Here is a 17,294-nt window from a genome sequence, read left to right as displayed (position 1 = left end):
ATGCTTCAAATCCTTGGTTTAGGAGTTTTTATTTGAAAGTTCTATTTTTAAATGCATCCGTGTTTGTATTGAAACTGCCCCAAAGACGCCTTCCTTCAGAGCCTTAATCCCTGGAAATGGAAAACCCGCCGGAAGAATGCGGGTGCTGCTCTGCTCCCCAGGTCCCAGGCAGAGAGCAGAATGAGGTCACCTTCGCGGTGGGTCCAGCCACAGGGGACCAATAGGTGTTGAGTCCCAGTGACCAACTCAGGCTGCACAATAGCCCGGGACACTTGTGCCTCCATGGGCCCTTCCTCCATAGAAAATATTAAAATATTTATTTTATAACTGCATTGATAGAAAGGCAAAAATATTAATATTACACATTAAAATATTTGCTTTGACTTAAAAGTTCACTTTTGTCTTCTAAGAATTTACACTTTCGTGGGCTCCTAAAGTGCCCTGGGCCTTGACACTTAATAGTTTTTCAATATATTTTTTTTATTGATTTCAGAGAGGAAGGGAGAGGGAGAGAGAGATAGAAATATCAATGATGAGAGAGAATCACTGATTGGCTGCCTCCTGCACACCCCCTACTGGAGATTGAGCCCACAACCCGGGCATGTGCCCTGACCAGAATTCGAACCGTGACATCCTGGTTCATAGGTTGATGCTCAATCATTGAACCACATGGGCTGGGCTCAGCTCAACTTTAAAACTAAAATTATGAAGTATGACTCCAGTACTTCCTGAAAACTTATAAACCAAAGTAGAGAAAACATTTAATAATCCCATTTGTGTAGTTTATCAAAATAATAAGTAACACCAGGATTTAACTCATCCATAAGACACAGTTATAATCAGAGACTTTCTAAAGCTTCATGAATGATCCTAAAATTTGATAAATGCTTACTTGTCTTATAAAACTTCAATTTATACAGAAAAGAAGCAAATGTCACAATATGAATGAAAAGGTGCATTTCCCTGAACTTTCTTCAAAGAAAAAAAGGACATTCAAAAATTTAAAAAATAAAAATGCTTGTAAATTTCTTCCAGGTATGAACTGAATTGCACAACCCATACACTTATAGAAAAAATATGATTATTTTTAATGATTTATGTATAAAAGAAAAAATAAATTTTATGGTACAATTTGAAAGACTACTTCATACAAAATTTTACCCACATACAATGTATGTAATTTTTTGCAACAAAAATTCTAATCATATATACAAATTCATAAAGGGCAGACATCTTAACTTGAAGCAAAACAGGGCCATTCGGGATTGTGGCTAAGTCATTCAATTCAGTAGAAAACAGATTGTACATATATGAAGGACTAGTAGCTAGAATGCCTCCCCACCTCCAATAAACTATTTAGTATAATCAGATCAAACAGAACTTTATGATGCACTTTAGAAAGGAGAAAAAGACCAGCGTTTCTAAATGGCAGATCTTGGTAATCTGATCTTGAACTTACTCAGCTTAGAAAATCATATAACTACCTTAGTAAAAGATTTATTTTGGAAATCACATTAAGAAAAATCCAAGCTGTGCCATTTGTGTTAACCCTCAGAGAAACAAAACTTCCTCAGGCAATTCCAACACTTAACCGGCACTCCTTGGTTTACATAATAAATACAGCATCTAGAAATAAAAGTATCAGGACCAGTAAGTACATCTCTGAACAGTGAAACCCTTTATATACAAACTTGAAAACATGTACAGTATTGTATGTAAATGAAGAACTAAATGTAAACCATGTTTAAAATAAAAATTGGCTTTAAAAAATAATTTCCTCCCCCCATAAAAAGGTCATATCAAAAAAATTGGTAAATCGTGCCTCCTTTTAAGTTTTTCTTTCTCAGATTCCCCTAAACTATCCATCTCTCGGGTACACAGGTGCACAGACCAGTCCGAAGGGAAGACGTGCTGCCGGGCCTGGGAGAGCAGGCCTCCTGCAGAGCCACACAAGCACCATCTGGGGAAGCGCAGGGCTGATGCAGAGGAAAGTGAGGATGGCCGGGACAAACTCGTGTCCAGACAATGTCATGATGGCCACATTGAAATCGCCTTCTTAAATGTATGAACTTTACGGGTTAGAAACACAAGCAAAAGATAACAGGAACCAATAAAAAAATTACATAAAGAATTATATACAATTATGAAGAGGTTTTAAAAAGAGTTCACCTGTATCCTTATCAAAATACAGGCTGAATTAACCCTTTTCAAGTGCAAATGGATTAAAAATATAATCCATTCATGTTCAGGCCTCATTCTATTTATAAAGTGCCTCAAAAAGTATAGTCATCCTTCCTCCAGTGTCTGGCCTGCAGAAGTCCTCACCAAACCTGAAAACTGAAATCTATGACCACTGTTCGCCAACAGCACTCCTGCCAGAGAACTTCAGTACAGAACTAACCTCCACAGGCTGCTGTGGACAGAACATGCCTGCAAAGTAATTCTCACACAGGTGTTTGGAAGAGCTGTTTATAATTAGTGAGCAGTCTAGCCCGAGGAAGGTAGAAAACATGGTCTTTTTATACACTGAATGTGCCAACTGTTTTGAAAGCTCTGAAAATTAGTTGGATAACATTATAAATTGTTCCTTTTTTTTTGCAAATTGAGAGTTAAAGAGAAATGATGTTCTATCTGCCTTTTTATTTTCAAACTGAGGATGACTTCAAATCTTTGAAATGTTTTAGCTTTCACCTTCTTGAACTCAGATTGATACTGTACACCATTTTCTGAATTTTCTCCTCGTTCTTCAGGATGTTGGCCTTCACGGCACAGATCTTGTCCTGCTGGTCTTTAATCAGCTGCTCCAGCTCTGCTAGCTCCACCTTCAAGGGTTCCACAGCACTGTCCGTGATACTGACGGGAACAAAACCAGCGGCTTGTAAGTATCCCGTCTCATTCTAGATTTGCTTCTTAATTAAAACACTGAAAGACTACAAAAGTGCTTATTTCATCCAAAGAAAAATGGGTAAAAATGTAAGTGTACATGATAATGACATAAAGGGACAGAAACCTCATGCCTGGGGAAGATCCACTCATTTTCACATCCCTGCCACAACCGAAAGTGAAGCTGAACATGAAACTTATACAAAGGAGGCTAGTATTTCTTTCTTTTTTCCACTGATTTTTTTAGAGGGTGAACGGGAGGGAAGGAAGGAGAGAGAGAAACATTGATGCCTCCCTCACACACCCCCACCAGGTCGGGATCGAACCTGCAACCTAGGTATATGCCCTTGATGGGGAATCAAACCCAAGACCCTTCAGTGAATGGGCATAGGCTCTAACCACTGAACATGCTGACCAGGGCAAAAACACAACAGTTGATACAGTTACATGCATCCTAGATTCACTGATTATAAATACGGAATATCAAACATTATTCTGAAATAATCTTTTTAATGACTATTACATTTCTTTTATAGTAGCAATTTCAAAATGGGTTCACCGGCAGTTCTTTTAGAGTAAAAAAATAAAATACTTTTGAACTGTAAACAGATAAAACTTGGGGAATTTTGATAAAACACATGAAAAATATGGTATCCAAACAGCAAAGTTTCCTCTATTTTTTAATGCCTAAATCTGTTTTGTGTATGAACATTAACTGCAAAATCCCTTCTAACTGCTACAAAAAAATGCACACCCCAATGGGAATGAGGAACCAAGACAACGAAGGGGCGGGGGGCGGGGGGGCGCGAGGCCTGCAGACTTGAGGGAGTCCTGACACCGCCCCACACCCCCTCCACCCGGATCCCGCCCCTGACCATGCCCACACTGGCCCGCCCCTGACCTCTGCTCCTTCTGCAGGGCCTCGGCATGCTGCTGGTTCTCATGATGCCACAGCTGCAGCTCGTTCTGCATGGCATCCGCGTCCTCCTGGAGGTAGTCCATGATTTTGCCCAGGGGCAGCGCACTCTTGCACAGCGTCTGGATGGACAGGCGGAGCTTCTCTATCTCCTTGGAAACGATGTCCTTCTCCTTCTTCCACGCTGACTCCAAGGCAAGGGACTTCTCCTACCATCAGTGGGAGAATATGGAAAGAAACATCCTCAGTCTTATGGCAGGAGGGCACGGGAGTGGGTTGCCAGTCCAATGCCTGGTCAAGGCACATACCTAGGTTGTGGGTTCCATCCCCCGTGGGGATGTGTAAGGGAGGCAACCCATCGAAGTTTCTCTCCCGCTATCCCCTTCCCCCCTTTAATCCTCTTTCTTCCCCTTCCTCTCTAAATTCATAAAACATATCCTCAGGTGAGAATTTTTTAAAGTTCCTTGTTCTCATAAACCAAGAATGCCTGTGTTCAAGTTACAACAGAAGAGCAGACACCGACTATCGAGTGTCCTGTTCACCCACCCAGAAATATTCCAGCATCAAACTCATTCATAAAGCACATGTTAACTTTTCCACACACTCACAGAAAACATGAATGCAGCGTTTAACAAATGATAAAGTGACACGTGCAGGCTGCATCCCCGAAGCCCGAGGCCGTCCTCCGAGGTGACAGTCCTGGAGGGCACCTTGGCCTGCTGGCTATCTCCCTGCCTTTTCCACTCCCACAGGACAAAGGGAATCGTATGCCCACACCCGTGCGCATCGGCCTCTTCTGCTCAATAGCACGTTCAAGGGTCAGCCATGTTGTCACTTGCACTCATATTTTACTCCTTTGCTCTGTTCAATGGCATTTCATTTTAGGACTACACCATGATTTATTCATCCTCCCCATGGCTGACAGACACATGGGTCATTCTTGGTCTGGGCTCTTACAAACCATGCAGCTCTGAACAATCTCACACACGTCCCAGCACACAAGGGCCCGGACATGCCATGTGTAGGGCCATTGGGTTTCAAAGGGTATGCCTGCCTCTAACCTTAGGACAATGTCAAACAGTTCCCGAAAGGGCTAACCCAAATGACATCAAATATGGTTCATGAAGCAGTATTGTATTTGTAAGCTCTGAGAGCTGTCTAGTCAGTGGCAGCTCTGCAGGGACAGGTACAGGCAGTCAGCACTGAGCCAGGGCCCTGGCCACAGAGAGAAGCTGCTGCTCAGGTCAGAACATGCATGGCCCCAAGCAAGCAACCTTCTAGGTGCAGAGCCTGTGCACGAAGCAACTACAGACAGAAATCACATGAGCAGGAGGCTCCTGGATGCAGGTACGAGAGCTGTGCTACCTGTGGTTTTTTTCACAGCGCAGACTGGGACTGTCGGGCCTGGGATGATGTCTGACCTCTGCGACTTACCGTCTATGTCAGTGGTCAGCAAACTCACTAGTCAACAGAGCCAAATATCAACAGTATAACGACTGAAATTTCTTTTGAGAGCCAAATTTTTTAAACTTAAACTTCTTCTAACGCCACTTCTTCAAAATAGACTCACCCAGGCCGTGGTATTTTGTGGAAGAGCCACACTCAAGGGGCCAAAGAGCCGCATGTGGCTCGCGAGCCGCAGTTTGCCAACCACTGATCTATGTCATCTTGGACAAGATAACTTTTGTGCTTTAGTTTCCTAACTAGAAAATGGGGAACACACCTGTTTCACAGATCACTGAGGATTAAATAGAGACATATGCAAGTTCTTAGTCATAACAAGTGCTCTGTAAATGTCTGCTATAATGACCATATTGTCCACAACGAAGAATAACCAATTGGTAAACTTCTCTTGGAGAAGAAAGGCAGATAAGGGACCTCCCACAGCCGGTGCAGATCATTCGATGTTAGCTACTCCTACAAACAGTTCTGTCCATGCAAAGGACCAAGGGACGGCCTTGGAAGTCTGGGTAAGGTCAGAGTAGGGAGCTTGGAATGAGACCAGGGGGCACTGTGGCTGAAGCAAAGGTTAGTGCACAGAACAGAGAAGACAATGTTCAGACCCACCTTTCCTACCAACCTAAAAAATGGAAATAATTTAACACTGACATTAACAAAGCAAGCAGGCAACAGGGAAATGCAGAACTCAAATTCTCAACCAAAAGGCTCCCTTCTCTACCTAAAGAAATGAAAATAAGTTAAGAATATGACATTACTGGCCTATTACTGGGCCTTTCAAACATTTTTATGAAAGGCTATTCTCATATATTTGTCTTCCAGATGAACTTAAGAATATTCTTTGCCAAGTTCCAAACCTCCAGTGAACATTTATTAGAATTACATTAAATTTATAAGTTAATTTCAGAGAAATGACATCTCTATAACATTGAGTTTCCCATCCAGGAGCACAGTGTCTTGATTTTTTCCAGACCTTTTCTATTTCTTGGTAAAATTCCTTGGCTTCTCAATCCAGTTCCTAGAAAAGTCCTGTTAAAAGCATGCATGCCCCGGGAAGCCAGTTTTGTCTCCAGTTCTGCAGGGGACACAGTTTTCACTGCTGACTGCTGACATTTAGGAAAATACTGACCTCTGTGTACTTATTTGTCACCGGGATCTGACACATTTGTTTCTAACAGTTTTAACTTTGTGGGTTGATTTCCTTGACAAAACTGTTGTCATCTTCAAATATGGTGGCCCTATCTCCCTTCCAGAATCACATCTCATTTCTCTGGAACTGGCTAGAACCTCCAGAACATCTTAGCAGGGTCAAATCCCATCCTTGTACCTGAATCTAGTAGAAGTCGCTGCAGCCACTCGCTGCGGCATCAGCTGCTGACCACTTGGCACAGGCCTTCTTGCTCCCCTGGTTCAAAGTACCTTTCTACCCTAGTTCAGATGAGTTTGCATCAAAATGGGTGCTGAATTGTATACATGCCACTTATTTTTAAGAGACAACACCCGTACTGGTGATATTATTTGGTTCGAAAATAATTTTTTGGTTAAATGTAAGATAAGCAAGCCACGTTTAATGGATACTACAACTGACTTGCATTTTTTTAACTGAAACATCTGACTCTTTACCTGATGTAGCAGCACAAAAGAGGAAGAAATTGACAAAGGAAACAGATGAGACTATATTTCTCTAATAGGGAACAGTTTTTAATCCTAGAATATATTCCACTTCACTATTAATCTATAATAATAAAAGGGTAATATACTAATTAGACTGGACGTCATTCCGGGCGTCCTTCCTGATGAAGCTGGAGCCGAACAGAAGCCAGCCCAGGTCCCGGGTGCCTGCGGGTGGCCCGAAGGAAGCAGCCCAAGTCCCAGGTGCCTGCCGGTGGCCAGAGGAGGGAAGCAGTCCGGGGCCCAGATGCCGAAGCGAAGCCGGTGCCGGCAGCCCGGGGAAGCTACTCTTGCACTAATTTTCGTGCATTGGGCCTCTAGTTATATAATAAAATATATGCTTTAGTAATTCCTAACCTTTACTTTTATTCTTCCAGAATAAACACAGAGTAAAAGGAAGAAAATTTTTGCTTTGTTAATATTCACCCAGGATATTTTTCCCATTGCTTTTTAGAGAGTGGAAGGGCGAAAGGGAGGAGATAGAAAGATAGAGATAGAGATAGAGATAGAGATAGAGATGTGAGAGAGAGCAGGATGGGGATCAAACCTGCAATCCAGGTATGTGCCCTTGACCAGGAATCGAACCCGAGACTGCTTGGTGCTTGGGCTGATGTTCTAACCCCAGAGCAACACCAGCCAGGATGGAAAGCAATTTGTTTAAAAATTGGAGATGTCAGTGAAAAGAAAAGCAAAAATTTAAAGAGAAAATCAACAAAGCCAAAAGTTTGTGGTTTAAGAAAACAGACAAGTTTCCGGGGGGGAAAAAAATTAAAAAAAAAAAAAAAAAAGCACGAATAGATAGTATAATTAGTAAAAAGAGAGCAAAACTGAACTATATATAGAGCAGATATTTAAAAGAATTCTATCAAGACAATAAACTTGAAAATTTTTAAAGAAATTGGTAACTGGGACTGACTTGAGAAGAAACAGAAAGCCTAAATACTCCCATAATTAATATAAAAATAAAAGCAGTAGTTTCAATTTGTTCCACCAAAGAAACATCACGCTCAGTTTTACAAGTGAGTCCCACCAGTTGTCAAGACACAATATCATTCTACCTACAATCTATTCTAGAGAAGAGAACATCCCCATTCATCTTTAACCTGACACTCAGACAAGAGCAGGAAAGAAAATCATGGGCCCATTTCATCCATGAATATAAATACTAATTATCAACTACAATCTAACAGTGGATAGGAAGATAATATAACATCACAATGCTGGTTTTATTCCAAAAATATAAGACTCTCTATATATAAAAACCTAATATGCAAAATGTCCTCCTCGGGAGTTCGACTGACCAGGAGTTCGATCACTCGCTATGACGTGCACTGACCACCAGGGGGCGGCGTGGAAGGAAGGAATGCCCTGGCCAGCAGCCGGCAGCCAGGAAAGGGAGGCCCCGGCCAGCAGCCAGCAGCCGCTAGGGACCCTATCCATGCACGAATTGGGCCTCCAGTAATTTAATATTTAGAAAAGCTATAAATATAATTTAGTAAATTAAACAGAATCATGTCAATCATCACAGAAAAAGCATTTAATAAAATTCACCACTCAATTCATGATAAAGCCCCATACTGGGGGAAAACTGTACTTTCTCCATCGATTTGCTACAACAAATACCAGACAAGGGTAAATTCCAGAAGTGTTCCCATTAAAAATTAGGAAGGAAACAGGTGGCCAGAGAAATCAGGCAATAAAAGCAAAGTGCAAAGATGGAAAGGGGGAAATTAAGGCTGTGACTCAGGGTGACATGAACAGCCGGTGTAGCTCATAAGAAAGAGCATGGCCTGGGGCCAGAACACCTGGGTGTGAATCCAACTCTGCCCGCTCACTGGTCCCCAATCCCATCTCAGGTAAGCCCCTTAACCTCCTGAAACCCCACCTGTACCTCTCTATCATCCAGTCAGTATCCAGCCGCTATTAAAGCACAGAAACATAAAAAAATCAACAGACACATTTTGAAAACAATCGGTGTATCAATGAGGCTGGTTGTGTCAACAGCATTCCTACCTCCTGGAAATAAAGAATTAGAACACAAATTTAAAACATGCAGTGTTACAAAAGCAGAATAAACTCAACAGTATCCGGATACAATGTAGCTAAAGACGGGCACAACCTCTGCAGAGAAGATCGTAGGTGTTTACAGAGACGCACTGCAGAGGGCCAGGCACAAACACTTCCACTAAATCCCAAGCCAGCTTCCAAGGCACTCAGTGAGCTGGTCACAGCACCTGCATGGCAGAGAGAGGAACCGACCCGTGTGCCAGCCCAGCCACCAGCCATGGGGCCTAAGGAAGCTGCAGGAGGTAAAGCAGAAGGAGTTGGGCTGGGCCAGGGAGATAGCTTAAGCCTACAGTCTGGTAGACAAGCCCATGGACTAAGAACAGTTTTCACACCCTTGAATAGTTCAAGACAATATGTAAAGAAGATACTTTGTGACACACATGAAAGTGCTATAAAATTCATGTTTCAACTTCCATACATGAGGTTTTATTGGGACCTAGACAGGCTCATTCATCAGGGAGGACAAAACAAGGATCTCTCAGCTGAAAATCCCAACTACCCTTTCTAGAAAACGTGTGCTGACCCCTGGTGTAGTGAATCCAAAAAGAGCCCCCAATACAGCAGATCAGTGTGGAAAGGGGGAGAAACTGGTTATCTATATGAAACAAACAAACACCTCCTCTCACAGAATAGGAAAATGAACTCCATGTGGATTAAGAATTCAACTGCCCAAAAAAGCTTTAATTTTTTTAAAAAATAAGTATCTTTCTGACCTTAGAACAGAGATTTCTCAATTGAGGCACAAAAAGCACTAATCATAATAGATAAGACTGAGAAAAGTTAAAAACTAAAGTAAAAAACTCAGCCATCAAGATACCTTAAAGTAAGTGAAGAAAAAAGCTTCTGCACCCTGGCCAGGTGGCTCAGTTGGTTAGAGCAGCGGTCGCCAACCGATGGTCCACGGACCACTGGTGGTCCATGAGGTCTGAAAGGTTGGCAACAGCTGGGTTAGAGTACCGTCCCATACACCAAAAGGTGGCAGGTTCAATTCCCAGGACAGGGCACATACCCAAGTTTCAGGTTTGATCCCCAGTTAGGGCAAGTTCAGGAAAAATACTTTGGAATAAATTATGATTTTAATGTGGTTTTAACTCCCTTGACCCTATACCCTACTATCTTCTATGATGTTATTTTTCTATAAACTAATTTTTGAAAACTGATTTAGGGCTTTTGCATTCAATTCTGTAGTGAAAGTTATGTTCAATTCTACTTGCTTAACTGGTTTTAATGCTCAGCTTAATTCATTTCATCCATACCAATGCTGCCCAATACAAATATGTGGACCACATAGACAATTTAACATTTTCCAATAGTTTCATTTAAAAATAAATTGGGTGAAATTAATTTCAAAAAATTTATTTAACTCAATATATATAAAATATTGTTTCAACATATAGTTAGTATAAAAATTACTAACAGGATTCTATGTCCTTCTTTCCTTCTAAGTCTTCGAAATCAGCTGTGTATTTCACACTTGAGGCGCTCCAGCATGGATCTGCCACTTTTCAAGTGTCCCCGCACCACTGAAAAGGGTCAGCACAGGGCTACCCTCTGCCCTTCCAATACTGTGAGTTCCCTTTGTACTCAGAACATAAGAGCGTGGAGTACAGACTCACAGCAGGTTAAGCTTCTTGCTTTCATGGGAAGTACCACAGTGCCTCTTAAAATAGCATGCTTTATGTTTAATGTCATACTAATCTAGGTCAGACGCTATTTTAACTTCATTTCTATCACACTTCACTTGAAATCTGTATTACTGTCCAAACTACAAATTTTCAAGTTGTGGCAGAAAACCACAGAGCCAAAGAGCTGAGCCAGGCCCCCACTGCCAGCAGCCTACAGTCAGGACGGCTACACTGCAGGGGCTAAAAGCTCCACCCAGCAGATTCTGTGGGGCTCACCCAGGCCATGGCCCCTCCTCACCATGACCTCTCCTCACTGTGTCCTGACCCTAGAAGCCTCGTGGGAAATGTCCATTATGCCTCCTAACGAAGACTAGTCCTCAGTAGTTTGAAGGACTTTGTCCTCAGACCTCTTCAAACTACTGAGGGCTAGTCTTCCAATGCTGGACCCAAGGTCACGGGCAGCTCCAGCTTCTGTAACGTGGGACCAAGTCCCTTCTGTTTTCCCAATTGCTTTCCCGACCACCTGCACTTTCCCGAGCTTCACCACGTTACAGTCAGTCTGACTAACCCAACCTGAATTCCAGTTCTATCCACTGATTTTCATCCTGTGGCTAATGTGATGTCGACCCCTCACACATTCCTTAATGTGTCACAGTTTATATGAACACGTCTACACTACTTAGTAACTGAATTTACACCTACAGACTTATGCTGTCAAAGTCAATCAAACTGAAGATATTTTGCCCTAGCCCATTTGGTTCAGTGGGTAGAGTGCTGTTGGCCTTCGGACTAAAGGGTCCCAGGTTAGAGTCCGCCACTTACCTGGGTTGTGGGTTCACTCCTCTCAGGTGCATAGGGGAGGCAACTAGTCAATGTGTCTCTCTCACATCAATGTTTCTCTCTCTCCTCCTCCTCCCCCCTCCCTTCCACTCTCCTAAAAAGCAATAGAAAACATATCCTCAGGTGAGGATTAACAACAACAAAATAAACCTTAAAAAAAAAAGTATGAAATTTACATTCAATTAGAATAGATATAACATGAAAAAAAAAGCTAAAAGAAGAGAATGAAAAAAAGACTGAAAACTCAGAAGACAGCAATCTTCACACAGTCCCCAAAAGTGAGTTAACCACCTTTGAAATCACTGGTTATTATACCGAAGCATCTTCATTTACAAAGTTTAAAACACAAGTATTTTTAAAGTATAAGAAACACTAATAAAAGTGCTTTTCTGGTTGTTTTTCAAAAGCTTCATAAATCTGAAGAAAAAAATGTTGGCATGAACTAATATCTTACTATTAGCAAAGTTTAATATTTCCTCTTGAAAAGAGAACAAATAAGTCAAGATAATGAAAAAATGCTCAAAGCAGTCTGATTCACGTATTTATTTATATTTATTTTATAATATATTATTCAATCCATTAGTACACTAAGAAATGGCTTTTCTTCCAACAAAACTTCAAAGACAGGCTGGAGAGATGCCCAGATTACAAATATGTATTTCCTTAGCATGAAAAAAAAAAGGCTCCCTCCAAAAGAAGTAAAAAGTACTAAGACTAAGGGCACACTATAACTTATATGTGAAAAGCAGAGAAAACACCTAGTATTTGAATTTCTGTTGTTGTTAATCCTCACCCGAGGATATTTTTCCGTTGATTTTTAGAGAGAGTGGTAGGAAAGGGGAGGAAAGAGAGAGAAACATTGATGTCAGAGAGACACATTGATTGGTTGCCTCCGGCATGCACCCCTACTGGGGCCAGGGATTGAACCTGCAATCGGGTACGTGCCTTGACTGGAATAAAAACCAAGATCCTTCGGTGTACAGGGCAATGTTCTTAACCACTGAGGATACCACCCAGGCCTAGTATCTGAATTTTTAGAGACAGCAGATACACAAGTAATCCTATCTAATAAAAGAGTAATATGCAAATTAACCATCACTCTGCTACACCCACAAGCCACACCCATCAGCCAATCAGGAGCGAGTATGCAAATTAACCCAAACAAGATGGCTGCGGCCACAGAGCGAGCAGCAGGCTTGGGTTTCCCGGCAATGGAGGAAGCCAAGCTTTCCGCACACCCTGGCCGGCCCAGGTCTCCACTCAAGGCTACAAAGTTTCAATTATAGAAGATAAATAAATCCCAACAAAAATGGCTGCAGCCATGGAGCAAGCAGGAGGCTTGGCTCTGCTCAAGGCTACAAAGTTTCAATTATAGAAGATAAATCCCAGATACCAGGGCTTCCGCTTGGGTCGCCAGGGGGCATGGCCAGCCTGCAAACCACCACAGGCCCCTCGCCCAGGCCGCCCCACACCCCAAGGGAACCCCCACCCTGATCCAGGACACCCTTCAGGGCAAACCAGCTGGCCCCCACCCATGCACCAGGCCTCTATCCTATCTAATAAAAGAGTAATATGCAGATTGACCATCACTCCAACACACAAGATGGCTGCCACCATGTGGTCAAAGATGGCTGCCCCATGTGGACACAAGATGGCCGCCACAAGATGGCCAGCAGGGGAGGGCAGTTGTGAGCGATCAGGCCAGCAGGGGAGGGCAGTTGGGAGGGACCAGGCCTGCAAAGGAGGGCAGTTGGGGGCGATCAAGCCTGCAGGGGAGGGCAGTTAGGGGTGACCAGGCCGGCAGAGGAGGGGAGTTGGGGGCAACCAGGGCTGCAGGGAAGGGCAGTTGGGGGGGGACCCAGGCCTGCAGGGGAGAGCAGTTGGGGGGGACAAGGCCTGCAGGGGAGGGCAGTTAGGGGCAAACTGGCTGGCAGGGGAACAGTTAGGCATCAATCAAGCTGGCAGGGGAGTGGTTAGGGGGTGATCAGGCTGGCAGGCAGAAGCGGTTATGGGCAATCAGGAAGGCAGGCAGGCGAGCAGTTGGGAGCCAGCAGTCCTGGACTGTGAGAGAAATGTCCGACTACCCGTTTAGGCCTGATTCCGGTAGGATTGGGCCTAAACGGGCAGTCGGACATCCCTCGAGGAGTCCCAGATTGGAGAGGGTGCAGGCTGGGCTGAGGGACACACACCCCTGTGCACGAACTTTGTGCACCAGGCCTCTAGTATTATAATTAATTTGTATAAATCAATAATAACAGGCAGCTACAGCCCACAGGCATTGAGTACATTACAATTACCTCCCCAGGAAGTCAACAGGGTGTACTGAAGCCTGGCCCCAAAGTGTAGAAGGTAGAACCACTGTGCGAGCATTCTAAAGCTTTTACAAACACTGACCACAGCCAGGCCAAGAAGAAAGGCTCATTTCCAAATAATCAATATCATGTAGACCATATTCACTGAATATGCAATTATGTTAGATACTGTCAATAAAAAGATTTTTTAGCCGAAACCGGTTTGGCTCAGTGGATAGAGCGTCGGCCTGTGGACTGAAAGGTCCTGGGTTCGATTCCGGTCAAGGGCATGTACCTTGGTTGCGGGCACATCCTCAGTGGGAGGTGTGCAGGAGGCAGCTGATCGATGTTTCTCTCTCATCGATGTTTCTAGCTCTCTATCCCTCTCCCTTCCTCTCTGTGAAATACCAATAAAATATATTTAAAAAAAAAAAAAAGATTTTTTAGCTCTGGTCGTGTAGCTCAGTTAACTGGAGCATCGTCCCATACACCACAAGGTCTCAGGTTCGATTCCCAGTCAGGGCACATGCCCGGATTGAAGGTTTGATCCCCAGCCCTGATCAGGGCATGTACGGGAGGCAACGGATCAATGGTTCTCTCTCTCCCCACCCCTTTAACTTTTCTCTAAAAAAAAAAAATCAATGAACATGCCCTCGGGTGAGGATTTAAAAAGAAAAAAGACTTTTAAAAAAGCCTTATATTTAAAAGCTAAAGAACAGACTCCTAAGTAGCCTACATGTCTAGAAGAAATAACAACAAAGGACTTCATATTAAAATAAAAGAAAATTTAATACTTAATATTAATTTGTTATTTAAGAAATTTAAAATTCAAGGATAAAGCATGCTTAAATAGAAATGTATAGTGAATATATTAATTTTTAAAATGACAAAAACTAAAAATAAATGAGCTAAGTTTTACACAAGAGGCTAGAAAAAATAAACACCTAAAGAAATTAAAAGGGCCTTAGCTGGTTTGGCTCAGTGGATAGAGCATCGGCCTGAGGACTAAAGGGTCCCGGGTTTTATTCCAGTCAAGGGCACATGCCGGGGTTGCGAGCTCGATCCCAGTAGGGGGCATGCAGGAGGCAGCCGATCAATGATTCTTCTCACTGATGTTTCTATCTCTCCCTCTCCCTTCCTCTCTGAAATCAATAAAAACATATTTTTTTTAAAAAAGAAATTAAAAGGAAAAAGCAGAAATCACTGAAATGAAAACAACACAAAAGTGAGTATCTACAAAACCAAAGTTGATTCTTTGCTAGGGAGTGCCTACATCAATAGTTTTTCAAAAGTCTCAGGGGAAAAAAAAGATGACATTTCCAGAAGGGAAGGAAAACTATAACTATAGATATATTTTTAAATCATAAAGTATACTTCAGACATGTTCTTGCCATGACTTTGTAAGCATGAATGAAATGAACCATTTCCTGGAGAAGCACTGTGGAGAGACTGCTGGTCAACCCCGTTTCTGACCTCTGAGAAGCTTCCTGCCACTGAGAGCACGTGGCAGATGTGCTAGTTCCAGAAATCCTCAGCCCCAGCCAGGCAGGCAGCCTCCTCTACTTACCCCTGTGCCTTGCAAATATTATCACTTCTGAGTGTGCCAGGCATTGAGGACACCTGGCAAGTTTTAGTCTGTGTTAATGGAGCCCTTGATTGTTAGCCAAGCAAACTGATGCCTGCAATAAAAATGTCACTTCATGGTTCCCTCAGTGATAAAAATGTGGCCAACATAATGTAAGTGGAAGTGGTGTGCACAACTCCCAATAAATAGCCTGAGAGAGAAGGGGTGTGCCCTTCTACTTCCCTTTTCCTCCTTCCTTCTGGCTGGAATGCAGTCCTGAAGGCTGGTCCCTGAGGCATGGAGATCAGGAGGAAAAAGGTAGAAGGCGTCTGGGTCACTGCCACTCCAGGCTCTGGCGCATGAGCTAAAGCACTTTCTACCTCCTGTAAGCCACTACTGTTCCAGATCTTTCCTTCACTCATAGGTCAACTTGATCCTGATTCAAATACTAATTACCAAAAGAAACTAAAAAGGAAATAGGAAAATGGAATTACCCTCTAAAGAAGCTGACTTGGTAAAACAGACAGAAAGAACCAGTTTGAGAGAAGAGGGCAGCCAGCCACCTCAGAACCTCAACAGCACTGAGTGAGAATAGGAGGAACCAGCAACCGGACATAAGGATCCTTAGCCGTAGAAGAAACGCAAAGTAAAACCACAACAAATTACGAAGGCTGACCACTCCAGTCCCGGCCTGGAGGCAGACCCTCCAGTGGGCTGGGGACACAGTGAGGGACAGCAGGACAATGCCTGGCCTGTGGAAAGGACTCTGAGAGACTAAAATTCCACAGCCACACACAGCAAGCCAGAAAGTTGGGCCTCCCTCGGTGGAGCAAACAGTGCTCTTACATGAAGCCTTGGGCAACATGTTTCTCCTATGAGCATCTAAAGGCTCCCCCTGGTGTAACTCTCACTGCATGGTTCTTATAGGCTATTTCAGGCCACGTTTTCATGACAAACCAGGTCATTTTAAGCAGAATTGTCTAAAACAACCATTAAATTCACATGTGTGTGAGTATGCGTAAAACAGGGAAATTGTGGCTGCTGATACAACGAACTTTCTAAGAAATTGCTTTCTGTAAAACACACACACAATAAATATTTATTGTTATTTTTCAAACGAATGTAACAGAAACCTAGACATGATGACATTTGAGGCACACTGCCTGGCCTGCAGGCATTCACCCCAGGTTCACATGCCTAAGGGGCAGTGGCCAGCAGGAGGCCGTGGGTCCCAACAAAGCCTCATCACACACTGTGAGAAAGACTGCTGGGCGGCCTGATACAAGGAGCCTGTATTTAAAAACCAGACTTGAAAGCTTCCCTAGCCTCTCAATCAGCCGGCGCCAGGCAGCCAGCTCCGGACTCCGCACAGCGGAGAAGGGATGGACGAGGCAGGAAGGGGAGAGCCACGGAGTCAGAGCAGAGCAGGCCTTGGCCCTTGACTCCTGAGCCCCAAAACGAGGCTGCTGCCCACCCAGGGCAGCACTGACCCAGGGTCCGGGGAAGTGACAGCCACTGCAAGAGCCCGCAGTGTCTTTCCTCCCCACTGAGGGAGGGGACGCTTTTCTACGTACAAAGAGACATTACTGTGTGACCACATTCGAATGGTGCTTCTTGTTTTTCCAAGTAAATGTATGAAACAGACACTAAAATGCTGATATTTATTTACAAGACATTCCATTACCTTCTCTCCAGGTTTGGGTGACAGCTGCAGCTTCTCATAATCTTTCTTTGTCTCCAGAATTTTTTTGACGAGTCCTCCTGTTAAAAAGCAGCAGCTTTATGCTCCAGTTGTTCTCTGACCTTTGAAGCTACTCTACTCTGAATGGGCAGAGGGGTGGCAAGAACAGCCAAGTCCTTATTCTTCTCCTTCTACACTAAAAGCAGCTTCATTCACTTTTATTTGACAAAGATAGCCTGCATCAGACTGATACAACAGCTGGAGGTGGAAACTAACTCTACAGCTTCATAATGTTTCA

General features: G+C 43.3%; 1 protein-coding gene across 5 annotated transcripts in view; it reads right to left on the bottom strand.

Annotated features, from left to right (window-relative positions):
• Positions 1-727: 727 nt before the first annotated feature.
• The window catches only part of TRAF3IP1 (TRAF3 interacting protein 1), a 44,833-nt gene continuing 28,266 nt past the window's right edge, over positions 728-17,294 (bottom strand). For 4 of the 5 annotated variants that reach the window (XM_080670350.1, XM_080670347.1, XM_080670348.1 and 1 more), the window contains 3 exons: positions 17,000-17,076; positions 3,785-4,008; positions 735-2,853 (listed from right to left, as the gene is read on the bottom strand). In XM_080670350.1, coding sequence (XP_080526476.1) covers positions 2,688-2,853; positions 3,785-4,008; positions 17,000-17,076 — 467 coding nt within the window. In that variant the 3' untranslated portion in view covers positions 735-2,687. Of the gene's footprint in view, positions 2,854-3,784; positions 4,009-16,999; positions 17,077-17,294 lie in introns of all 5 variants that reach the window. The other variant, XM_080670346.1, reaches the window with a different exon arrangement.

Source organism: Plecotus auritus (assembly GCF_963455305.1).
Source record: "Plecotus auritus genome assembly, chromosome: 5".
Classification (NCBI taxonomy): Eukaryota; Metazoa; Chordata; class Mammalia; order Chiroptera; family Vespertilionidae; genus Plecotus; species Plecotus auritus.
This window is presented reverse-complemented; position numbering and strand designations above follow the sequence as displayed.